Source organism: Tupaia chinensis, unplaced genomic scaffold (assembly GCF_000334495.1).
Source record: "Tupaia chinensis unplaced genomic scaffold, TupChi_1.0 Scaffold000354_1, whole genome shotgun sequence".
NCBI classification, from domain to species: domain Eukaryota; kingdom Metazoa; phylum Chordata; class Mammalia; order Scandentia; family Tupaiidae; genus Tupaia; species Tupaia belangeri.
The window spans coordinates 2,639,003-2,666,430 of NW_006159849.1; the positions used below are offsets into that span (position 1 = coordinate 2,639,003).

A 27,428-nucleotide genomic window follows, 5' to 3' on the forward strand; every position below is an offset into this window, starting at 1 on the left:
CCTGATATAGCACTCCCTTGAGAACTTCTTGGAGATCTGGTCTGGTGCTGGTAAATTCTTTCAGGTTTTGTTTATCTAGAATGTTCTTGTCTTTTCTTCCCACATGAAAGATAATCTTGCTGGGTACAGTATTCTTGACTGAAATTGCTTTTCTCTTAACACTTTGAATATATTTTCCCCATTCTTTCCTCACTCGCATTGTTTCTGATGAGAGGTCTGCTGTTAGCCTGATTTGGGGTCCTTTGTATTTCTTCGAACTGGATCTTTGAGTGCCTCTCTAGGTTTGGAAAGTTTTCTTACAGGATTTCATGGAATAGATTATCAGTGCCCTTATGAATCTCTTCGCCTTCTGGAATGCCAATTATCCAGATGTTTGGACATTTGATGGTATCTAGTACTTCTCGTATATTATTCTCAAATTTTTGGGCATTTTTCTCAGTCTTCATGGTGGATTTTTCTAGGCCAGCAATTTTCTCTTCTATGTCTGAGATTCTATTTTCTGTATGATCTAGTCTACTTTTAATACTTTCAAGGGAGCTTTTGACTTCCTATATTATAGCCTTCATCTCTAACAGTTCTGTTTGATTCTTTTTTAAAGTATATATTTCCTCTTTTAGATCTTGTAAGAATTTTCTCGCCTCCTGGAACTCATCAACTTCTTTCTCCTTTCTCTTCTGCAGTTCATTGTCTCTCTTCTTTTCCATCTCTGTTAGCTTCATCATTATAAATTTTCTAAATTCTTTATCAGACATTTCCATGATTTCCATGGAACCATCTGTGGATGAAGAGGAGCTAATCTTTTCCCTTAGTGGAAAGGTATTTTCTTGCTTTCCCATATTTCTTGTGGTCCTGCGGTGATTTCTAGTCATCACGCTAGCTTGTTTGCTGGAGGCTGAATTGTTAATAGGAACTCTTCATTTTTCTTTTACCCTGAAATGACTACTTCGCAGGAGCCATGAGGAATCTTCTGCTGAAGGCCTCACTTCTCCTGCCATGCTAGCTTGTTTGCTGGAGGCTGAATTATCAGTAGGAACTCTTCATTTCTCTTTTACCCTCTATTTTCCACTTTTGATCTCAGAATTAGACTAATCTTTTAAAAAATAGTTGGTAACTAATCCCTTACTCTCTTATTCATTAAAACATTAGAGTTAGACTAACTTTTTATTTTATTTTTTTATTCTTGAGATGTTTGGTAGGATTCACCAATGAATGAAGCCATCCATGCCTGGAGTTTCTTCTATGGAAATACTGAATTTCATATATATGATTTGGAGTCGGATTTTTTTCTTTTCCTTTTTAGATTTAGTAATTTGAGTAAATTTATTGGCATTATGTTGTCTTTATTCACTTTATGTCTCTGAGATGTGTAGTGACATTTTGACCTTGAAATTAATACTTCGTATCTTTTTTTTCTTAGCTAGGTCTACCTTCCTATTTATCTTTTAATTTTTTTCTTTTTTTCAAATTTCTAATTTATTGATTTTCTACTCTTTTATTTCTTCTTCCTACTTATTTTAGGTTTAATTTGTTCATTTTCTAGCTTCTTAATCTTAAAACTTGAGTAATGGGTTTGGGCTTTTACTCCTACTATATATATATTTGAATCTATGAATTTCCCTTATATATGCACCTGCAGTTGCATCCTGCAAATTTTGATGATATATTTCAGTATCATTTTGCTCAAGATGTTTTCTAATTCCTTTCTCTCTCTGTGTCTTTCTAAGAACCACAGATGATATTAAAAGTATAAGTTTTGAGCTGGCCCTGTAGTACTGTGGCTGAGTGCAGGGTACTGGTAACTGAATCGCATGTGGCTATCTAAAGCTTAAGTCTCTGTCCTGGTGGAATAAAAAACACCTGGCCCATGTGTTTGCATGCCCAAGATCTCGATGAGATGGAGAAATGAAAGAAAAAGAACTTCACTGTTACTTTTCCTACAAATGCTTTCCTTAAGGGTTTATAAATCTAGCTGGCTTTTATGACATCTAGGTCTTGGAATGTTTTTAGGAAGGTTTCTCTGCTTTAAGATGACAAATATTTGCATGATATTCTACCCATTTTTAAATTAGTTTTTAAGTAAGATATGTGTTTACATGTATTTGTCTATGCACACTTTAATTTTTAAAAATAAAACGCTTAAATTTTCTAGGGCAGTTTAGAATCACAGCTATAATGAATGGAATATACAGAGATTTCCTATATACCTCTTCCCCCTACACATGAATATCCTCTCCCATTATTACCATCTCCCACCTGAGTGGTGCATTTTTTGTAACTGATGATCACATGAGATCATTATCCACAATCCATAATTTACAGTAGAATTCACTCTTGGTGTTGTAATTCTATAGTTTTGGACAAATGTATAATGACTTGTATCCACCACTATAGTATCATCAAAAGTAGTTTCACTGTCCTTATAAACCCTCTGTGTTCTATTCATTTCTCCTCCTCAGCCCCTAGCAACTACCAGTCTTTTTAATGTCTCCGTGGTTTTGCCCTTTCCACAATGTAATATAGTTGGAGTCATATCTGAAAAGCAGCCCTTTCAGATTGGCTTCTTTCACTTACTAAAGTGCATTTAAGTTTTCCCTATGTCATTTCATGACTTAATAGCTCTTTTAATTTTTTTTTTAGTGCTTAATAATATTCCCTTGTCTGGATGTACTACAGTTTATACATTCACCTATTGGAGGACATCTTAGTTGCTTTCAACAATTTTGGGAATTATTAATAAAGCTGCATGCATACTAGATGTGTAGAGGGAGATCTTGAGACACAAACCTGGTACCTTCTTGTTCATGTTCAGTGTGGTGGAATGTTAAGATACCACTGTACCACTGCAGCTGGCCAGTGGTTGTTTATTTTCTTATTCTTTAGTTTTAAGAAGTCTTTGTATGTATTGGATAACAGTCCTTAGGTAAATCTTACATAGAAATTTTCTCTAAGTCCATGGTTTGTCTTTTCATTCTCAATGTTTTTCATGGACAAATATATTTAATTTTGGTGAACTCCATCTTATTAATTCTTCTTTTATGTATCATGCGTTTGGTGTTGTCTCTGAAAGATCATTGCCAAACCCATCTACATTTTCTACATACTGTTTTAATTGCTAGAGTGTTCATGTGCTTGCTAGGGAGAGACAGACACAGAAAGAGAGAAGAAAGAACCTGCAGCACAGTCATACTGTGATCCTTCCGCTCCATTTCTCCATCTTGTTAGGATTTTGAGTATGCATGCACACAATGCCTGGTGTTTTCAAGCCTCTAGGGTGGGATTTGAACTGCAGCTGGCCATGTGGGATCCATGACACTGGCCCAGGATTTTTTTAGGTAGGAAAATTTTCCACATAAAAGAAATTATTCATTTTTTGTTGTACAGCCCTGTGTGCTATAATGGAATGCTCTATAGACTTATTCTATATTGTCGTGTTTAAAAAGAAAAGCAAGTTACAGAAAACTGTGTAAAATATGTTTTTTTTAATCTCAAAATAAGATATTTAGGATCTTCAAAGAGTTCATGAAATATGTGTACTGTGAAAGAAACTATTTATAGATTTAAATTTTTTTCATACAACTATATTTGACTTGATATATAGTATAATTCCATTTTCCACAAACTTTTGAAGTCTCTGTATAGGTATGTACATACTTGTGTGTGTTTATCCACAATTACATTATTTACCTACTTATACATATTTGTTTATATTTACAGAAGAAATAAAAGGCAAAGCAATGAAGGATAAACCAAAAATTAATGAAAATGGTTATCTGTAGGGGAAGGCAATATGATCAATGCACTAGGCATGGCAGAAGATTATCAAAGTATTTTCTCTGTTTTATAATTTTGTGCTTGGAACCATGAAGATATTTCTTGTAATCATAAAGCTACAGCCTAGCCTTGGTGGAGTCGAAGTAGAGACCATGCTGGACACCATGTGGGAGGGCTCTGGATTCATGCCCCAAGTCTTCCTCAACACACTGGTCATGCCTGGCTAGCTGCAGGGCATGAGAGATGATGTAATAGTATAAGTCTCTGTAGAGGGTAACTCTTTCTCAGGAAATAAAAATAAACTTAAAAAAATTACAAAGTAAAATTAAATCAAAATGAAATATAGTAAGGCCTAAAACTAAAAGAAAAACACATGAATTTAAACTGTATGAAGTTAATGATTTATTTCCAATAACTTGATAGTAGTATAATTATAAATCTGTAGAGGCATATATCTCAAGGACAAAAAGGTCGAAGGAAGCTTAAACAAGGTTTGATGATCAAATCTTGGTAGTATTGGTATTTTTATTTTGAAACTATTATTGGGTCATTGGAAAAGTTATGACATATTTTTCTATGCAAAGTGTGTCATGACTTCTCTGACAGCTCTACATTTTTCATGACAAAGTAAGTAAATCAACATGTTGCAGTCTTCAGGAACCAAAAAATTAGTGCAAGACCAAAGATGAGTAAATATTATATCAAAGATGTATAAATTTACATGTTTATTAAGTTCAACTGAAAAAATGTTTGATTTATGATGTATGTTTTTCTCCTTCAAGATATGTTTGTATTTTCTAGTCTTGTCTACTGAAAAGACCTAGTGAGATCTTCACCCTGGTAATGATCACTCACAGGACTCAGATTGTAATCTTTTTAACTATTATTTTTCACTTAAGACTCAGGACTCTTCAAAGAAATAGCTGATTACAGATCTGAAGTTGGAAATATAAGACATAAACCTGGAACATCTTACCATCATAGAAAGCAGGGGTGTTAAGAAAGATACTGTGGTCATGTCTTCAGAATTTATTTGAAGAGACTATCATTGGTCAAAGATGGGGTAACTTTAGTCAGAAAAAAGATTGCTAGGATGAAAAAACTTCAAATATGTACAAAAGCAGAAGTTCATAATGTTATAAACAAAACCAAGCAAAACCAAACAAAAACCACTTTAGTCAGTTTTGGAAGGTTACTAGAGTATAAAATTATTATTTTTAGTACTGGTAATTAATTATCATTTATAATATTCCTAGAACAACCTTCTTTTGGGCCAGCTGGTGGCTTGGTGGTTAAGACAGCTGGATCTCATATGTATGAGATGGTATGATTCAAGTCCTGAACCTGGTGACTTGAGAGCCATGCCTGGTGTGTGTGCATACATGCCCAAAACCCTGAGAAGAGAATGGAGGGGAGAGGATTGTAGCATGACTATGCCCCCCGGGAAATACTTTCTCACTCCTGAACCCCCTCCCATTTCCTTCAAGCAAGTGCACAAATACTATAGCAAATTTAAAAAAATAAACCAAATAAAAGAGCCTTATTTCAAGGTTGCCAGGTAATTAAGGAGAAGAATCCCTTTTTTTTTTTTGGAGAGATTTTTGCTAAAGGGCACATGCGCTCAGCAGAAAGATAGAGAGACAGAAAGCGAGAAATCACCTCCCAGGGGTATGGCCACGCCACAATCCCTTCTCCTCCATTCTCCTCTCGGGATCTTGGGCATGCACGCACACACACCCGGCTTGAGTTTAAGCCTTGAAGTACGGTCGACGACATGGGAGTCCAGCGACATAGCAATTACGCTAACTGCTGGTCCCAGGAACCTCTTCTTTATACAAGAAATACACTAACAAATGAAGAAAGAATAGCAATTACAGTTTATAACCTATATTAATTAAAATAATATCTCTGGAAAATGATTATTAATGACTGCTAATATCCCCAGCATAGGAAGAAAGAGCAGGAGCACAATAGATGGATCCAGTTGACAAATCCTGAGCCCTTTTATCAAACTCAACATTGCAGAAGAAGTGACCAGCTGTTATATGCTAACTGATACTATGTCATAGGAAATACACAACTTTTCAGAAACTGAACTTGTTTTATTCCCTAGTTTTATCTACTAGATTTATCACATATATAAGATATAGAAGCATATTAAATGACATGCCAGAAATTTCATTAGCCAAATCTAGAAGCAATTATCTAAGATTTATGACTCAGTTTCTTCAGTAAGTAATAAGGAAGAAATAAAAAGAACAGGGAAATTATTAGAAATTAAAAGAGAAATTCAATGAAACGTAACATACCTTGTTTAGATCCTGATTTGAATAAACCAACTCTATAAAATTTTTGTAATAATCAGGGAGATTTGCTCAATGACTTAATTTTAGATAATACTAAGAAACTATTTAAAATTTTTAAAAATTTGCTGTAAGACATTTTCATTGGGTGGGAGAAGAGAAAGTGGGACAGCACCCCCCCCACCCACCCCCTAGGATGGATAATCACAGCACAGTCCCTTCTCCACCCTTATCTTGGCATTTGGGGCATGCATGCACATGGACCCAGGGTGTTTCTCAAGCCATCAGGCCCAGGACTTGAACTGCACAATCAGCCTTGTAGGATACAGTTGCCTTTAACCACTATGTCACCTTATTGGCCCAGAAATTATTATTTTATATGTGACTAATATTGTGCTCATGTTAAAAACAGCTCTTATATATTTTAAATACAAATCAAAACGTCAGTGAAATGATATCTCTGCAACCGATTTTTTTTTTTTTGGCGGGAAATGGAACACCACAGGGTCTTGCTATGTTCTAATTCTGTTACCTTAGCTTCACAAGTAGCTGGGACTCCGGGTGTATGACACCCCTGCTAACTTTTGGGGTGAGCCAGCAATCAAACCTGGATTTCCCATGTATCCTCAGCCTGATGAGTAGCAACATTATCCTTTTTAAAAGTTCATTCATTGCTTCCGAGAAAGACAGACATCCTCAATGTAGTCCTCATGTCACACTCTACTTCCTACCTTAACCAGGCTGGATCACAGGCATATGTGTACATGTACAGGGGGAGGCCCTAGGACGCAAACCTGGGACCTTCTCATGTATTCCAGTATGGCAATGTTGTATTGCTTCAGTGCCACAGTTGGTCCCTGGAATTGATTTTATTTTCTGTTTTCTTTTTTTTTCCTTTCCTTTTCTTAAAGTCATGATTGTGTATGTGTGTAAAAGACAGAGAGCTGGAGGAAGGAGCTCCCTTGGTACGGTCCAGTTACATTGCAATTCCTTCTTCCAGTCTTCCAGCCCATTGGATCATGGGCGCTCATGTCTGCCTGGTGTGTTTCAGACAGACCAGATCAGTGTTTCAAACCATGGCTGCCATGTAACATTAGCTTTTCTTTAGCAGTGCATCACCACTACACTGTGAGGCTGATCTGGAATTGATTTTAAATAATCCTATGAGGGAATAGAGACAGGATTGGTGACAGTTATTTATCTTGGATGATGAGTATGTAGGTTTATTATTGTGTTTTTCCTACCTTTGAGTACTTGTAGTTTTCCATTATGAATTGTCTTCAATTTAAAAATAATTCTAGCTTTTTAAAAATTAAAATTCAGTAGAATTTCATAATTCATCAAAATATGTGAAGAACTTAGAAAAGTTAAATTCCAACATTTGAAATATGATATTAATACATATCAATAGGAATGTTATAGAATTTATTCAGCGTAAATGCCATAGTTGATTTGTACTGGACACATACTACTCTTAAAAGTAGAATTAATCTAATAGTTTTCATTTTAAGCTATCCTTATATTTATCAATATGCAACAGAAACCTTTGAGATAAATCTGATGTTGTGCATTCTATCTTATCTTCTTTAATGAAGGTTCTAATATTTGCTTTTCAGGTACAGCAGGTACAGACTGTGCAGCAGGTACAACATGTCTATCCAGCTCAGGTGCAGTATGTGGAAGGAAGTGATACTGTCTATACCAATGGAGCGATGTAAGTTTCTATGTGGGACTCTTTGTAAGTTCCCCCACTCAGAGAACAGTAGTGTACTTTCTAACACAGCTGTTTTCACAGTAATTTTTAAAACCAAAACAGTTAATGAAATTAAGCTGATGTTTAAAGCTTTGTCTTTTGTCTGTTAGAATTTGTGCTCTTTTTTCCCTCTCGCTTAACCCTACTAGAATATTTTAAATAATTAAAATTGTTATGGCCTTCAGTAGTTTTTCCCTAGATTGAGGAAAATTTATACCTCTTATTAGTGATTTCTGTATTTGAATAATACCTTATAAAACTTGTACATATATATATGGTGAATTTGTATATGTATTTGTCTGTAAATGAATATAAAACCAATATATGGGACCAGCAGTTAGTATAATGGCTAGGTCGCTGGACTCTTTGTAGTCAACTGTGGTTCAAGTCCCGGACCCAGTGGCTTAAACTCATGCCAGGTGCGTGTGCATGCATGCCTAAGATCCCGAGAGGAGAATGGAGGAGAAGGGATTGCAGCGTGGTCATCCCCCTTGGAGGTGATTCCTCGCTTTCTGTCTCTCTGCCTCTCTCTGTCTTTCTGGCGAGTGCATGTGCCCTATAGCAAAAAAAAAAAAAAAAAGAAAAAGAAACAAAAACCTCTCAAATAAATAAAATAAAAAACCCCAAACAAACAGTATATAAGTTTTGTGGGACTATTTCAAATTTATTAAATAAGATAATTGTTCATAAGGATGCCTAGTATGTCTATCTTTTTCTTATATAAACCATTCCTCCCACACTTTCCTTTTTATTATTATCAATAATAATAGAAATTTCTAAATTTACTTCATGAGGACCCACCAGCCACTTTGTATTAAGATTCAGGATATTGTTATTAACAAAAGGAAAAAGAATTATTACAGATCTTGAAGATTATTTTCAATGTGGAATTTTGTTTGTAACCTATTGATTTTCTAGGTTTACCTGAAATGAAGTCAAATTCTTTCACTGTTTCTGCCCACCTCCCCTAAATGTTGATGTATCCCAGGATATTAAACTGCTTTATTATTATTTATTTAATTAATTTTATTTTTGATTATTATTTTCATTTGTTATAGGGCATGTGCGATCACTAGAGAGAGAGAAAGCGAGATAGAGAGAAAAAATGAGAAAGCAAGATGCTAGGTCTGGGATTCAAACCATGGTCAGTCATGTGGGAGTCCAATGCCTTAACCACCATGCCACCTGCTGGCCCCTAACTTCTTTTAAAATTCTTACTGTTCTTTCCTTGTGTGATTTTATTTTATTTTATTTTATTTTATTTTTATTTTGGAGAGGCTTTTTCGCTATAGGGTGCGTGTGCTCGCCAGACAGAGAGACGTAGAGACAGAAAGCGAGAAAGCACCCCCAGGGGGGATGGTCACGCCGCAATCCCCTCTCCTCCATTCTCCTCTCAGGATCTTGGGCACGCACGCACATGCACCCAGCGTGAGTTTTAAGTCACCAGGTCCAGGATGCGAACTGTGGTCTACTACATTGGAGTCAAGCAACATAGCCATTACGCTAACTGCTGGTTCCCCTTGTGTGATTTTATTGATTCCCATGACATCAAACTGTATGATTTGTGAGAGAAGCAGTCTGTTCTGGGTTTGTATTTGATCTCCACTACAGTAATGCCAACACCAGGAGAACACATGACACAGAGGAAGAATTCATTCGTTGTCTACTGTTAACACGACTAAAACTTAAAATTCTGATTTAGCTATGTATTAGTTTTGTAATTAACATCTTGTATATGAACTTAAATATTCTGTGCTTTTTGGTATTGTTTTCATGAAAGTGGGAAGAAGGTAATCTCATACTTTGTGAGTTATAACTACAATACTTGAGGAAATATATTTAAAGCATCTGATATAGGGCCTGGTACATAATAGATGATACAGAAGTCAAAGATTTTCATTGACTCTGATTCTTTTCTTTTTTCTTACTACTTTCAGTCACTGAATTTATTCATATTACCACTGCCTTAATATCACCTCCATTACCTGTAAAATAAAATCCTACTTCCCACCTTGGTGTTCTTTCTATTCCTACCTCTCTAGCTTCACCTTCTACCTGTTCCCACCATAACCAACTCAGCATCTTCCCCCAGGCACTACCCTCACGTGTCTGTGCTTTTGAGTACGTGGTTTTCTCTACTGAATTAACATTCTCTGCCTTTCTTTTTTCCAGCCCCCTATTCCCAGTCTGGTGCAAGCTGTATAGACTGATGGGTCGCTCCCTCCTTTGTGACGTGGTCTCTGACTCTCCTCCTTTGCCAGTTAGCTTGTCCTTCCTCTAGAAAGAACAGTACTGCCCTGATTTCTTCTTCCAGCATTGTACTGTGAAAGTTTTGTGTTTCTCATACTATGAAGAACTCTTTCTGAAAGGGAACTGGTCATTTTGTTGTATTTACATTTACGTAGGTGATTGGCACATAAGTAAAAGGTCAATACATTTTTGTTACTCTGGTGAATCTGTAACTCTTCACATTATATTAGACACACTGTAATTGTTTTTTACCTGTTTGTTGTGTATGTCCATTGCCTCTTGGACTCTGGTTTTGGCGTCTCCACCATAAACAGAAACCTCTCTTGGCATTTCTACCAAATAAAATAAATGCCTGCCATTTGGGTTTTTATGCTGTCAGGGAAAATAAATGGTTTTCTAGACTTTGCTAGAGGTCACCTAGTTGTCAGTTATCATTTCTTTCCTGTGACACATAGTAATGTTACCTGCAGGGGGGTCTGAGAATGGGAGTTTGTAGCTTTCATGTTTGTATGGCAGAAGATCTTCAGGGAAAATGGCAGTTGAAACGGATTGAGCAAGTTATCTGTACGAATCTATCACAGGCATTTCTCATTTCTCATTGGTCCAAGGTAGGGTAAAGAGATTAGAATTTGCCACTTATGAGTCTATGGTTTTACCCTTCTCCTTTTCACCTGAAAAATCAGGCAATTCACTTATCGAAAGTGCTGTATATGTACCATCTGAGAAATAGTAAGCATTAACATTAGTTATTGCTATAAAATTATGTTGACACGTTCCTCTATTATGATTCTAAATTTTCCTTATTGTCTTGTGCATTCTTAAATTAACCCACCTTCAGATTGTCCACATAATAGGTAAATATGAGTTAAATGAATTCATTTATTCACAAAACTTTAGAAAGACAGTATCCCTAAAGTTGATTCTTTTAACATTATGGGGACCATTTAAGTGCAGAAATGATTCAAAGTAAATATCTAGTGCCGACACGTATTTTCTATGGACCAGTAGCTCAGTTGGTGCATCATGACTAATGAGGTCTAGGTCATGAGTTCTTTTGACATAAAGTCCAATTAGCCTTGCTTTGGTCTGTGGGCCCAGATTGTATCTTCTGTTCCAGCCATGTTATAAATGTATATTATTGGTCAAGAGGGAGAAGATGCATCTTTTAAAACTTTTCATTACTGTCAAGTATAATTTTAACTAAAGGTTCTGTAGCATCATTTCATATTAATAAGGAAATATTGTGTTGCCATTAATCATACTGAAAATTTTAATAGCTGAATATTTTATCAAATATGACTGAATATTTTTAAATTAAATATGACCCCAAAATTCCTTTTTTCAATTTAATATATTCCAATCTTTCTATTTATAATTAGTAGTGCTGACACTTGACTACATACAATTTTTGTCTTAAATGTTCATTTTAGGGTCCTTACATTCTTTATTTGCTATACTTCCAAGTGTGTTAGGAAAGAATATTCTGTATCTTTTTTATTCTACTATACTGAATTAATAGCCAGTTAGTATGATCCTTGACTTGAATCACAGTTAGATTCCCACTTCTGTGTGATAATAAATGCTTTTTGTTAATGACACTCTCAGAAGTTAGGGACTCTGATCTTTATCCTGAACTTTTAAGCACCCAATGCATGGCCCTACAACCTGAGCGTACTTTAGTAAGTACAGGTTTATTGATGCTCTTGTCATCAGCATCTCCATGTCTGGTAGTCATAATACACAGGGTCTCACTCAAGAGGTGATGACAGCCCTCACAGAAATGTGTCATCACTTATGAAATGTGTAATTATTATAATTCGATGATACTAAAGTGTTTACCTGGTTCTCACTGTGAATATGGACAATTACTGCCAACTTAACAGTACGAGTTAGTGAGTGAGCATATATTTCAATTGAACAATTGAGACTGATTTACAGTGCTGGAGTAGAATAGCTTTTTTGGACAAAGGAGAAAGGTACCGTAACTCACTGTTGTGCTTGTTTATTTTGTTTTTGCTTTTATAAGGTTCCATTTGTGTATTTTCTTACAATAGTTTCTCCACGAAGATACTTTTCCAAAAAGTAGATCATGGATAGCTCCATTTCTACATACATTTTTTTAAGAGAGATTTTTGTTATAGGATATATGTGTTTGCCAGAGAGACAGAGAGAGAGAGAGAGAGAGAGACAGAAAGCAAGAAATTATCCCCCTCCCCAGGGGAATGGCCATGGCACAGTCCCTTCTCCATTCTCCTCTAGGGATTTTGGGTATACACACACACACCCAGTGTGAGTTTGAAGCCACCAGGTCCGAGACTCATTCTGTGGGAGTCCAGCAATGTAACCATTACACATTAGACACTTAATTTTTCTCCTCTCTCTACTTTTTAAAAGACAGGTAGGGAATGAAAGAAATGTACAGAAGCTTTTTTTTTAGGTTTATAACCAAGTTATGTTATTAAAATTTCTAAATGAATGTCAGAGACCCATAGATAAGTATCATTTCTCTCTAGTTATATAATTTTAGGTTTATTCCTAGTAGTTCTAGTAAATTCTAGTTTTCCTAACCTGTAAAATGGGGTTAATAGTTCAAAGCACTACTTAATGACCAGGTATGTTTCAGGAAGAGGATAGAGTAAATGAGGAGATAGGGCATGGGATATTTATTATATTGTTGAAGTATATTCACTTTTAGTGTAATTAGACTAACTGCAAAAGTAAAAGTAAAGCTTGTTAAATATCTCTGCTAAAACAAATATTTGGAAGCAGGAGTGAGAAATCTTTTTTGGTGTACGAATTTTAGAACTTTGGGAATCATGGTAATATGCCTTAAAAAGAGACTTAAGTACCCCAGCTACGTAAAATCTAAGACAGTTTCACAAAGGTTGAACTTCATCATGGCTAGATGATTCTAGAGAGGACAGCACCAACAAACAGATCTTAGTCTGGCCTTCCAAAGCCTTCAGACTGAACAAGAGTTGCCTCTCAGGGAATGCTCTGAGGCCCCAAATTGCCTTCATTTTAGCCATGTGACTTACTTTGAATATAGGCATACCAGCCTCTTTGCCTGGACTTGTACTCTTCTTGGCCCCGACAACATAAATAAAAGCTTTAGCTGCTCTCATCTGTTTAAAAAAGTCCCACTTGACAAAAGCCATCTGTAACAAGTGCCTTATTTCTCTTCTCTTCATATTAAAGCCTCTCAGGATTGACCACATCTTCAGTAATTTCCAACTGGCTTTATCATTCCTATTACAGTGAAATTGCTCTTACCAAGGTCATGGATCACCTTTAGTTGTTAAATTTAACAGTCATTCTTCCAGACAAAATTTATGTAATTTCTTAGCAGTCAGACTGTTAGCTCCCCTGCCTGGAATCATTATCTTTTCTTGGCTTCTCTGACTGGATATTCTTGCTTTCTTCCTGCCTTACTGGCCCCTCCTCAAGTCTTATTATTGGCCAAGTAAGTTTTTTGTGACCCAAGCTTGAAAGTCATATTTGTATGCATGTTTTCCCACTAATCTAAACAGAGACCACATTTTTTTCCACATCATTTATTACTGTTAAATTCTTGACTTTTGAAAACTTATCTGTAATTTGTCTTTCTCCTACTAGAATTTAGGATTTCTGTGTACAGGGACTTTTTGTTTTTTTCCTCATTTATTCACTAATACCCAGAACTGTGGGACATTATAGACATTCAGTCTATGTTTTTGGAATAAGTGAAATAAATAGCATTTAATTTCAATGGAGACAGGAGCAGACCATGTGGTAATTTTACATATATAGGGACAACTGAGGGAATCAAAATTGAAACGTTGCTGATGTGGCATTCACACAGGTGTGCCTTTGTTTTGTTTTGTATTTAGTTTTCTGGTGGAAAATTTTTAGTTGATGCACATGTATATGGTTGTTCAGTTTTTCTTGTTTATGAACTTTTTATGAGTGACTATGCACAAATATTTTATAGTGCCAATTCTGCCAAAGTTTATTGAAGTCCATATTTTCTTCCCTGATCTCTGTCGTCAGAACAAATGATGGATATGTGTACTTATTATGTGTATCTTTTTGGAGTGTTTTAAAAACCATTATAACAATGGAAATTTTGGTAATGTTGTCATGGGGAGCTACCTCAAAATATGAAGCTCCTTTTGTAACAATGGACTTGGACTTTTTTTTTTTTTTTTTTTAACTCAAGTAGACCAAAAAAAAAGAACAGTTGAGGCCAGTGGGGGCATTACGGAGGTTAAGATGCTGGATCCCACATGGCCTAATGTGCGGCTTGAAGTCCCAGACTTGTTGGCTTGAAAATTAGACTGGACGCGTGTGTGCATGTGTGTGTGTGTCAAAAAATCTCAAGTGGAGATTTGAGGCAAAGGGATGGCAGTGTGGGCCCCCCCGCCCTCCCCCCCAAACGGCGATTTCTTATTTTCTCTCTCTTTGTGTGTCTGATGGGAGCACACACCCTATAGCATGCATGCGTAAGTAAATAAAGTAGGTTAGCTTTCCCCCTCTATCCTGTGAAAACTAGGCTGCACATTTTTAGTGTCATCTTGTACTATGGTTCACAAAGGATGTTCCCCAGAGCAGCAGCATTGACATAACTTTCAAGGACTTGTTGAAAATGCCATCTTGTGGTACCCAGCCTAGTTCTATTGACTAAGGAAGTTTAAGACTAGGACCCAGCTATCTGTGTTTTAACAAACCTACCAAGTGATGCTGGTACACAGTAAGAACCAGTGTACTACTGTTGAGAAATAAATAGTTTAAGTGTAAAGTCAAGTGTACATGTGCAGATTATCTTCATATAATGATCATAGGATGACATAAACTTATGATTCCAATATTCTATAAATTATCAACATACAAAGTAACAGAAGTAGTATATATGAAAAAGAAAACTAAGCTGTTGAGAGAGGTATTACTGACAAGTAACATGCATTCTTACATTTCCTCGTAAGTATTCATGACAACTTAATAAATGCCTTTTTTTTTTTACTTATTGGTACAGCATACAGTAAGTATGTCTTCTGAACTTAAATGAAGGCAGATGTTTTATTAGTGATATTCAGTAGCCTTTATTCCTTTATATTTAATCTATTTTTTTGGGGGAGGGGTTGCTATAGGGCGCGTGCGCTTGCCAGACAGACAGAGAGAGACAGAGAGACAGAAAGCGAGAAATCACCCCTCAGGGGGGATGGTCACGCCGCAATCCCTTCTCCTCCATTCTCCTCTCGGGATCTTGGGCACACACGCACACGCGCCCGGTGTGAGTTTTAAGCCACCAGGTCTGGGACGCGAACCGCGGTCCACTACGTGGGAGTCCAGTGACATAGCCATTACGCTAACTTGCTGGTTCCCTATTTTTTTATTCTAAGATAATTATAAGAAGTTAAATGTCAGTAATCTTGAATTCTTATTGTTTTCCTTTTGATGTCTCACGAAATGGACATGTCACCTTTCTGGTATATCTTCTGGCTCTGTCTGATATGGTGTATTCAAGAAATGTGTTCTGAAACTCAAATAAGTAGTATGTACTGGCCAACCAAAGATTATATCCCACATGAATGCAATTTGTTGAAGATTGTAAATAATGTAGCTACTTCTACTCAGGGTTTTGATGATCCTCATAAAAACTTCATATTGGGTGACTGTTTAAGGTGGATGTTCTTGGTTTCAAGTAATCCAACTCTGGCTTACTTAAGGAAAACAAAGACCTTTTTTGAAAGTGATGAAGAACCTTCAGAATGTTGGTAGAAAGCATGTATTATGAAAAAAACCATGCCTGAATTTCTAAATTATTTTTGCAACAAAATAAATTTGTACTTTACTTCCATTTTTCTACTGACTGTAGTGGCTTTGTATTTGTGATTCACAGAATTCAAAAAATCTGGGGAATCAGGCTGGAAAAAGACAGATCCAAGCGATATTAGGCAGTAGTGAGACCATATATAAAACCACAGCAGAGAGGTAGTTCAGGAAGAACCCCGTACCACTAAAGCCATCCCAAACCCTTTCTGCCATTGCTCTCCCTGAATATGGATCTTAGTTTCTAGTGTGACTGGCAGCCCTACAAGGTGCCACAGTACCTATTGCTTTGTGCCACTAGCTCCTGACTTAGAGCAAGTGCACCTGATCTTTAAGCCCTGAGTTCATTTCTTCTGGAACCACAAAGCAATAGAAAGAGCACTGGATTGGGAGATCCGACTTCCTTCTTCATTTTTTCAAAAGTGTATTTCTTCTGTGTGAGTGAGAAATAGAGACAGAGATAAAGACAGCAGCTTGGACAGGATCTCTTGCCATGATGTCCCCAACTTTTCCTAGGGTCACGGGCTTGTGTGCTTGACCTGTACAGATTGATCAGGGAACTGAATCTGTGACCTTGCACATGGATCCAACATCTCTTGAGTGGCATATTACCCCTGTGTCACCTAGCCAGCTCTCTTTTTTCTAATAACGTTTTACTGTTGGTGTCATCCTCTGTGCAAGTGATCTTACCTCTCCAAGCCTTACTTCCCCACTCTGTGAAAGTGGAATAATAATTCTTAATCTGTATGAGTCATTTCATGTAAATTGAGTTATGACATCCCTCATCGCTTGAAAACAATCTTCTCTAGTTCCTAAATGCCCCTTTTGTGCTCTCACATTTTTCCAAATATTTAAAAAGTTGTCTATTCTGGCTGCATTTATTTACTTATTTTTTTCAGTTTAGTCCAATGAGACATGTATTGCTGTTGCTGCACTAAGACACCCTTCCAGTAAGATTACCTGCTAGCCTGTCTAATGAACAAGTTCCAGAATCATCTTACATGACCCATCGTAGCCTTGGACCCTGTTTGCCATCCCCTTTTTCTCAATCTCCCATTATTTCTCTAGCCTCAGGCCCTTGTTCTAGTTATTTTTCTGTCTGAAAAATTCCCCTATGTTCTTCCTAGCAATGTGTCCTCTTACCCCTTCTCAGCCTACAGCAAACACCATACTTCTTCCCATAGTCCATAACAGTGACTTTCAAGCTTTTAAACTTCCATCCGCAGTTACAAAGTTAGGAGCATACATTTTATACTCAGACGAGAATACACAAGTATTTGGGCCTTTGTGTGAGTGAACACACATCATTTATGAATATATATGATAAAAAATTTCTTTTTTTGGGGGGGGGATAGGTTTTTGCTATAGGGCACGTGCACTCGCCAGACAGAGACAGAGAGACAGAAAGTGAGAAATCACCCCACGGGGGGATGGCCATGCCACAATCTCTTCTCCTACATTCTCCTCTCCGGATCAGTAACACGCATGCATATGCACCCGGCATGAGTTTAAGCCACGGGGTCCAGGACTCAAACCAGTTGACTACATGGGAGTCCAGCGACATACCCATTAGGTCAACTGCTGGTCCCTCCCTCCTTTCTTTAGACTATTTTTTTAATGCTATTGTGACTTGTCAAAATTGATTTTATGATCATGACTCAGTTTTAAAAATACTTATTTATGGGTTGAGGTTAAACCACTGGATCCCAACTGATGGACTCCACTCCCAAACCCAGTGACTTGAGAAACACTCTGCATGTGTGTGTGAGTGCGTGCCCCAGATCCCAAGAGGACACTGGAAGAGAAGGAATTACAGTGTGGCCATCTGCTTTTCGGGATGACTTCTCACTTTCCCTCTCTGTTTCTGTTTCTTTCTCCTTTTCTGTCTCTGTCTAGTGAGTGCACACACTCTATTGCACAAAAAAGCAAAAACCTAAAAAAAAAATCATTTACACTGCTTGTGTGTTTAGTTTTTATCTACTTTTTAAATTTCTTTCTAATAGCCTTTTAATTTGTTATCACAATACTCTAGACTTCTAATTTCTATCTCCATGTCAAGATCTTTCCTATGTGGTTTTGTCCCAGGTATGTGCCAGGTTGTGAGAGTTTTGCAATCTCCTCCTGATACACTTTATATTTTCTTCTTCCTGTTTTCTGTGGGGTGATTGCTTCAAATATAACATTCCTTGACTCCCCTATCTAGTGTGCCCCCTCTCATTTATTCTGCTTTCATATTTTTTTCTTTCATAACACTTAAGAAAATTTCAAATTAACATATTTCCTTTCTTCTTTTTGTCCACTTACCAATCATGTTATGTAGCCTTTATGACAATAGAGTTCTTGAAGGTTTTGTTCCTTTTATTCTAGGTGCCAGAATAGATACGTAGTAAATGTTTGTTGAAAGAATGTGTACATGGAGCCAGCATGTGGTATAATGGCCAAGGCACTGGACTCCCACATACTTAGCTGTGGTTTAAGCTCTGGATCTGGCAGCTTGAAAATTACACTGGACACGTGCGTGTGTGCCCCACATCCCAAGGTGTGAGTGAGGAGGAGGGATTGTGGTGTGGCCCTCTCTCCTAGGCCATCTCATTTTCCCTCTCACTTTCTCTCCCCAGCGAGCACACACACCCTGTAGCAAAAATCTCTCTCTCAAAAAAAAGTGTACAGAGTAGTCTAAAATCAATAAAACATTGTATTGTAAGATATTACAGTGATCACCATTACTCTAGTCTGTGCTAGGACAGTTTATGGTGTGGAATTATCAAGGTATTTTATCTCCTTCATTTGTCACTTTCTTACCACTGCTTGATTTTATAGTGACAAGCTTATTGGTGGGAGTATATTCAAGACCTAGGTAAAATACAAAGCACATAAAGATAGTATATATCTATACTGTGGATGAGACACCTGAAGCTAAAGAAAACAGAAAAATTGTTATAGCTGAGATAAATTGACATAATCACCTTGGTGAATAAGTAGCAGGGAATATTCAGGGTCATGCTTAACCAAGGTATATGCTGAGGCATAATGGGATGCAAACAGCACTAATTTACTGAATTCAATGGATCAGAGTCCTGACATTAACATCGAACCTTATAATGGAGTAAGCTAAGAAAAAGCTTCTGTCAGCAGCTGTACACATATCTGTGTGTTCACATTCACTACTGGATTCATAAGCAGAATAATGGAAGGATTTCTCTTTTGCTATAGAAATAGTATGACACATTATTTTCATGACTTAGTCTGTGGCAATCAATATAGAACAAACAAAATGAGCACAGCAGCATCTTTTGAATGTGTACAGAATTGCTTGGGAATTTAGCTATTTCAGGAATGTAAAGTCCAGAAATAGTTAGCTGCTTTCAAATCTGGTTTGCCAGAAGCTGAGTAATGTTCTTGAACATATGTTTTAGAAATTTCTGGGGAAAACAGCACACGAGCAATAACTCATATGACGGATGCATTCAGGTTACAGTATTTAAGATGAGCTGATCTGAGATATCTGGGTTAGAGTCATTATTTCTAGTATGTAAGAAAGAACTGTTTTTACTGCTGGTACTTCTTTTCTGAAATGAAGTCTTCAATATTTATTCTTGAGTGTAGATATTTAGACATGGAAAAGACCTTGGCATTACCTGTGCACGACTCTGGCTCTGGCTCAAAGCACTCCAATTAATGGGTTAATGTTCGCTTTGTTACATTTAGAGAACTATGTCAAAGGATATTAGGGTCTGCCTTTATTACTCAAACCAGTGTTTAAATGTCTCCTCCATTTCTCATTGCAAAGGTATTTTTTGTCAAAGCCAAATTCAGAGACAATTCATAACATTTCATTTTCTAATATAATTATCTTTTTACCCTGAAGAAACTGCCAGTCTTTATTTACCCTAGTGTGTATTTATGCAATAGTCCCTTGGGACTTGTTTGAGTCATGGAATAGTTTATCATTAGGTAAAGTTGTCATTGCCTTTCTCCTGTTCTCTGGTCATTTTCTAGCTCATTAATTATCTCAAAGTATAAGGACATGAGAAAATTAATGTAACTTGGTTTTTACTGCCATATTTTCATACTGACTTGAAGGCTATGTGAGAGGTCTGCAAAAAATTTAGGAACATATGTATTATGAACAAACTGTGGCATGGACTTCAAAAATTGTAGCATCAAAATAAACATATACTTTAATTTCATTTTTCTACGAACTTTTAAAAGTGCCTGCTTATCTGTGGTTTTTGTATGTCTGTGATGTGTTTGTATTACTGTTGCTCACTGAGAACTAACTATATGGAGTCATGCCAAAAAGATGTGATTTAAATCACTTAGGGATATATCTCTTACGATGGGGTAACAGCTTCCATGATCATGGACCTTCTAACATGCAAGTGTGTCATGATAACAGTCCTCTTAAATGGTAGTGACTTTTCCACCTCTCCTCCCTTACTGTTGCAAGCATGTCCTCCGAGATCCCATTCTAGGTAAGAGTGGGGAATGGCGTGGTGCTAATAAGCCATGAGCTACAGTGTTAAGCAAATTCCAAATAGCAATAGAAAGTTGTATGGCCCCTCTACTCCCTGTTAGGGGGATTCCCGAATATATAATTGGCATACATGAAAAGTTAAGATTTTTTTAAAAGAGGCTTTTGTCTTTGGGCATGAGTGCTCAGTAGAGAGAGCGAGAGACAGAGAGACAGAGAGTGGGGGAAATGTGAGAAATCACCCATTCAGGGGAGATGGCCACCCCACAGTCCCTTCTCTTCTATTTCCTCCTGGGATCTTGGGCATGCATGTAAGTGGCCTGGCGTTATTTTCATGCCACTGGATCTGGGACTTGAGCTGCAGTGGACCATGTGGGAATCCAGCAATGTAACAGCTACGACATCTACTTTCCCCAATAGTTAAGTTCTTTTTATGTTACCGAATGGTTGATAACATGGAGTAAGTTCAGATTTCAAGTCTATATTCCATCAGCAGTATGTTTTAGACAAAACTGCTTACACCTATCCAAACTTCAGTTATTCACCTTTGTGTGAGACAAAGTTTAACAGCACTTTCGTTCTAGAGTTGTGATGAAGATTAAATGAGTTAATGCTTGAAAAGCACATAGAATAGTGCCCATTGTGTAGTAAATGGTCAGTAAATATTAGTGATTATTTTATGTTTTAGTTACAAAATCAACTTACTACCAATGGGCATACCAAATGCTTTTGCTTCAGCTGTGAAAAAGAAAGCCAGAACCATACATTGCATCTGTCAAAGTACTTATTATCTTATATCTTTATAATTTATTTGATTATATTTAAATACCCACATCAGACTGTGTTATTTTAAACACAATTAAATCTGGCCACTATTGTATTCAGGGGACATAACTAAGAATAACTTTCTCTTTTTATCTAAATTTAATATCAGTGAAATTTGTATCAATTTAACATCAATGTGATAAAACTTTTTAGTTTTATTAAATGAGTATGTAATCAAGAAAATAAGTAAATGAGATTCCTAGATAGGCAGTATAGCAATGATAAAAATTGTACATGTGGGAGACCAATAGATGACATAATGTTACGTTGCTGGACTCCCACTTCGAGTCTCAGATCTGGCAGCTTAAACTCTCACCAGGCACGTGTGCATGTGTGCACAAAATCCCAAGAGGAGAGTGGAAGAGAAGGGATTGTAGTGTGACTATCCCCAGGAGGCTGATTTCTTACTTTCTGTCTTTCTCTTTCCATGTCTTCAATGAGCATATGTACCCTATAGCAAAAATCTCTCTTTCTCAAAAGAAAAAAGAGGGACCAGTAGGTGGCGTAGTGGTTATATCACTGGACTTCCACGTAGTTGACAGTGGTTTGAGTCCCAGACCCAGTGGCTTAAAACTCATGTTGGATGTGTGTGCATGCCCAAAATTCCAAGAGGAGAATATAGGAGAAGGGATTGTGGAGTGGCCTTCCCCTCAGGGCTAGGGGTGGGGAGCATGTGATTTCTTGCTTTCTGTCTGTCTCTCCGGTGAGCGCATGTACCCTATAAAAAAATCTCTCAAACTAAAAGAGAATTGTACATGTGGGACCAGCAGATGGCAAAATGGTTACTTTGCTGGACTCCTATGTAGTCGGTTTTGATCCTGTACCTGGAGGTTTAAAACTCATGCCAGATACCTATACATGTGTCCCCAAAATCCTAAGTGGAGAATGGAGGAGGAGGGATTGTGGCATGGCCATCTCCTCTGGGGGGTGATTTCTTGCTTTTTTTCTCTCTAGAAAGTACCTGTGCCCTGTAGCATATATATATATATGTATATATATACACACACACACATTATTTTTTTACACGGAAAAGAAATTTTTCTGTGAGGTTGTTTCTGTTATCTCCCTAAAGTAGCATTTATATTTGTATCTGCTTTAGCTTTCTAGGAAGGAATAACTTTGTTCAATGTGGAATATTTTCACAACACTAGAATTATTTTACTAAAATATATGATGAAAATTACAATTGTAATATTGTAATGGGCTAGAAGTACCTGTTTTAAATTATTGGAAAAACTTTGTAATATTTTAGTATAATTTCTCATGTTTCAACATAACAAAAGAGGATATGTGTTACAGAAATTTATGAAACTGGCCATTATGCCCAAATACTTTTAAATAGGCTCAGATTTTTGTTTACTATTTTGTGCCCATATGTACCAGGTACTATGTTAAGTTTTGAGAGTAGAAATGAGAATACATAATTTCATGGGAGTTTGAAGATACTAGAAAATTAACAGTAAGTTTGTTCAGAGCTGTATTTTAGGAATGGAAAAGATATCCAAAAAGTGCAAAGAATAAGCAATAGTCATGTGAGCCTGTTGGTTGAAGGGCAAAGGATGTAGGAAATAATTCTGAGATAAAGAGCTTGAGTTAAATGGTTCAAGAATGATTAGGACAAAGGAATAGAATTGAAGAAAAATTTAGAAGCCTTTTAGACAGAGAAAATCATATGTAGCAAAGTAGAAAGGCAAGAGAAAAAGGCACTTGGGGGACCAGCAAAATAGCCACTATGGCCTGAGTGAAGAAAGCATTTGAGAACATGGCTAACGGTTCTATTTAGGCATTCGAGGGTTTTTGAACTTTTTCTGATAAAACTCTTTCAGAGAATTTTGAAGGCAAGAGAGAATCATGGAAAGATTTTTAAGTAAAGTTTTTTTTCATATTTGCATTTTATACAATTCCCCTGGCAGCATATTTGAAGATAGATTGGAAGAGAGCCTGATTAGAGGAAGGAAAATCAATTAGAAGGCAATTATAATAGAGAACATTACAAGACAGTGAGTACAAGAATGGAAAGGAGAATTGGAGAGTTATTTAAAAGATAAAATTGACAGGAGTTAGTGACTGGTGTCAGTCTAAGTGAAGAAAGAATCAGCAGTAATTTCCAAAGCTGAGGATGGTGGTGCTGCTACTTGCTGAGAGGAGAGATATAAAAGAAAGAGCAAGAGACAAAAGGGATCTTGTTGTTTGTTAAATTTTGCACATGGAGCATCCATTTATCATGGGGTTTTCTAATAGAGATACCAGTTAGCTGTTCAACACTTGGGTTTTAAATTCTTAAATTATAACTAGAAAGTAAAGAGACCAGATAAATCATCCTATGTAAGATTGTTTATTAGGAGCATGAATATAGCCGTGTTTTGCAGTCTTAAAGGTCTGTGGTCTAAATAAAAATGAGAAAAAAATAAGAACTAAAAATAGAAATCTTGGAAAATACCAATATTTAAACTACCAGTAAATGAAAAATTCAGAGGGTTCTTGAGCGATAGTGGTAATAAAGTAAAAAGTAGAAAAGAAATAAGACAGAAACTAAGGGACAAGAGAGGTTAAATCAGAGAAACCATAATATATGTGTAAGAAATGTCTGGAAACATACACACCAGACTGCCAAAAGTGGCTAGCTCTGGGTTATAGAGTTGAAGAGAATAGCAGAACTGGGAATTTTAATTTGGTATTTGAATTTTTAAAATTAATGTATATAATGCCTCTGCACAGTTTTTAACTTCTTGTGAACTTGTAAGTATTTGAAAATATATAGTTAAAAAGTCCATCTTAAAATGTAAGTTATAGTCAGCTGAAATTGAAAGAATATAATCAAATAAGCTTAATCAGAACAGAAAAAGGAGGGAAAGGGCAACATGGAGTGGTCAATGAAGTCATGCTGCAGATAGGTCAGAAAAGATAAGGACTGACAGGAGCCTTTTAGCTTGGTATTTAGATTTGGTCACAAGTGACCTTATTAAAAGCAGTTTCAGTGAGAGGCTAAGAACAGAAGCTTGACTGTAGTTGTTGGAGAAGTGAAAAGTGAGGACTTAAAGAGGTGACATAGTCAACTCATCAAGGAGAGGCTTGAGTGTAAAGGAAGAGAGATAGTAGAGAGTGGTTTAGAGTTCAAGGTGAGTTAACTATTTGCTCAAGTCCCTTATGGTGGTAAGAGAGAGATTCTCATAAGCTACCTTAGGTTTATTGCATGTCGCCCAGGAATGAGAACTAGTTGACTTGTCGACACTCAGTTATCTTAGATCTAGCTTTTCTAAAACTAGGATTTGCAGGAAGATTTTTAAGGCATTGAAGTTGTTCAGCAAGATTTCTTGGCGAGAAGAGACTTGAGCTTATTTATATACGGTGCAGATGGGCACTAGTAGAGGACAAAAGCTCTGAAGTAGAGAGAATGAGTCAACTGTACCTTTAATTTGGTACAGGGGAATGACATTTCATATATAGTGCGAAATTCACCGTATTCCAAAGGCAAAGCTAACTGATGTATTTTAAATATATTGACATTGAAAAACTGTAAATAAGATGATATAAATAAGCTAGTTAACTTCTTTTTTCTTCTTCTTCCAAAGCCGAACAACAACTTATCCTTACACAGAAACACAGATGTACAGCCAAAACACTGGAGGCAATTACTTTGATACTCAAGGAAGTTCTGCACAGGTGACTACCGTGGTCTCGTCCCACAGTATGGTGGGTACTGGTGGGATTCAGATGGGCGTCACAGGAGGACAGCTTATCAGCAGCTCTGGAGGAACCTATCTGATTGGCAATTCAATGGAGAACTCTGGTCACTCAGTGACACATACAACTCGAGCCTCCCCAGCAACAGTAAGTATATGACTTTTTGTTTGTGTAATTTCACTTCTTGGTAGCCTTTCTTAAAATTTCCACTGTAGAGGGGAAAGTACAACATATCAGACTGGTACAAAAATGTATGAAGCAGTTATAGTATTGTGGTGTGCAGAATGTAACACATACTATGCAGGATGTTACTGATATATGTACCCTTCAGTTAAGTGAATTAGGACGTTTTTTATTAATAATAGAAGTTAGATGATTTTTACTCATTAAATTGCTGATTTGAATAGATTTTCTTAAATTACAGTCTTCTACTGAGAAGACTTACTTTTGTGCTTATCCTATGAGATAAAAGGCAAGCAATAAATAGGTCCAGCTGTGGTAATGAGTGAGAGAAAACTGTTTGACAGGCTGAGGCCTCATGGGAGGCCCAAGTTTCATTCCCAAGCCTATTCTAATAAGTTAAATTCAGTGATGCAGGCCTGGAGTCCAGCTGCTCAGGAGGCTGAGGCAGGACAATCATGAGATCACAGCCACTGTGGTCAGCAAAGTAAGAGCCTGTGTGAGAGAGCTGAATATAGTGACACATGCTTGTGGTCCCAGTTACTCAGGAGACTGAAGCAAAATGTTTGCAGCATAGTGAAACTCCCTTGGCAGGAAAAAAAAAGAAAAGCAATATTATTGTGAATTAAGTATATTTAGTTTGGAATTTTCACATTTCAACAGAAATGTTTATGTTAGCTTACCCCCTGAAAAGTTACGTTATGCAGAGCAGCATTTCCCAAATATTACACATTTAAGTTTTGTCTTATTCACATACCAGTTGTTCTATTACTTACTTAATGTAATTTTAAAAATCGACTCACTTTTAAAATAGAAAACTATCAGGACCAGCAGCTGGCGTAATGGCTATGTTGCTGGACTCCCATGTAGTTGGCCGCAGTTTGAGTCCTGGACCCGGTGGCCAGGTGCGTGTGTGTACGTGTCCAAGATCCCAAGAGAAGAATGGAGGAGAAGGGATTGAAGCTTGACCATCTCCCCTGGGGAGTGATTTCTCACTTTCTGTCTCTGTCTTTCTGGTGAGCGCACATGCTCTATAGCCAAAACCTCTCTAAAAAAAAAAGAAAACCATGTGTATTGTTTTCTAATACATATTGAAGTGAATACTTAAATAGTAAAATAATAAATGTTTATCCATGTGCCACATGTAAAGTCATGTGGCCTTCTACCAGAGAGACACTGATTCAGGTGAAAAACAAGTGTGTTGGCTCTAATCATAGCTATGAACAAATAACATCTTAGGAAAATACGTACATATTTAAATTGTCAAGTTTTTAATATTTAATAAATATATTTATTTGGACACAATATATTTTACTATATTAAATGATATTACAGATATAGTTATAGAAAGTTTTACAGAATTTGGTATCATCCAGCTTTAATTTGAATGTTCCTTTTTCTTGGTAACTAAGCACATAAGGGAGAATGATCATTTGGAGGCACTAACTAAGGAGCAATGGAATTGATTTTCCAGATGTTTCATATAAAAGGGTGCTAGAGATTTGAATTAGGTGGATGTATCCCTGTCTCATTATTTTACCATAGTTTGCTTTTGTCATGTAATAGAGGTAGTAATAAGTTTAGGAGAAAATAATAATATGAGAGCCTTTATATTTCTCATTTTATGGATTTTCTCCAGGATAGTATGTGTACTTGGTAAGTACTTTGTATATACTTTGTGTATTTGTAGTGATTATATGTGTTTATGCCTTCACCATTTAATACTTCTTCCCTAATTTTTAAAAAAACCTTTATTGTTAATTCATTTTTGTTACTATGTTCTCAGTAAAGAGTTTCTGTGATTTTGTGTGTGTGTGTGTGTGTGTGTGTCTTTTTTTTTTAAAAAGTGTTTGTTATGTATATGTGTCTCTTGCTCCCAATAGCATTAAATACAGTATTTCTACAACATTTAGTCACACTTAGTATACTAATGTAGATTAGAAACTGAAGGGAATTGACATCAAGAAGTCATAGCCTCTCTGGACCTTAGTTCCCTATCAATAAAGTAAGAGATTAGTTAAACCAAATGACTTCCTAATTTCCTCCTAGCTTTAAAACCATGATACATATGTATAAAGGAATTATAAAATAATTTAGATATAATAACTATATCTTTACCATAAAAACAAGAGTAGTAGGACAAAATGCCAGTTCTTTATGCATTCCTAGTAAATGCCAACTGGAAAGTCATTTTCAATGAGAAGGAAAGCACTCACTAGTTCTCAAGACCTTAAGAAAACTGAAAGACAGGGCAAATATATCCTTTTTCACTTACATTTCTTCCACCTTCCCTCATGTTAGCAACATCTTTCTGACTCCCATGCCTTCCTCATCTTCTCTAGGCATCCTTACTTGATTCACACTTATTTCTGACTACCTG

General features: G+C 36.6%; 1 protein-coding gene across 8 annotated transcripts in view; it reads left to right on the forward strand.

The window, feature by feature from the left end:
• Window positions 1–27,428, forward strand: part of RFX3 (regulatory factor X3) — a 358,769-nt gene that overhangs the window by 198,226 nt on the left and 133,115 nt on the right. For all 8 annotated transcript variants that reach the window (XR_003550050.1, XM_027773424.1, XM_006152432.3 and 5 more), the window contains 2 exons: window positions 7,691–7,788; window positions 24,757–25,015. Coding sequence is in view for 7 of the 8 variants with exons in the window: in XM_027773424.1 (XP_027629225.1) it covers window positions 7,691–7,788; window positions 24,757–25,015 (357 nt within the window). In the remaining variant the exon portion in view is untranslated. The remainder of the gene's footprint in view (window positions 1–7,690; window positions 7,789–24,756; window positions 25,016–27,428) is intronic.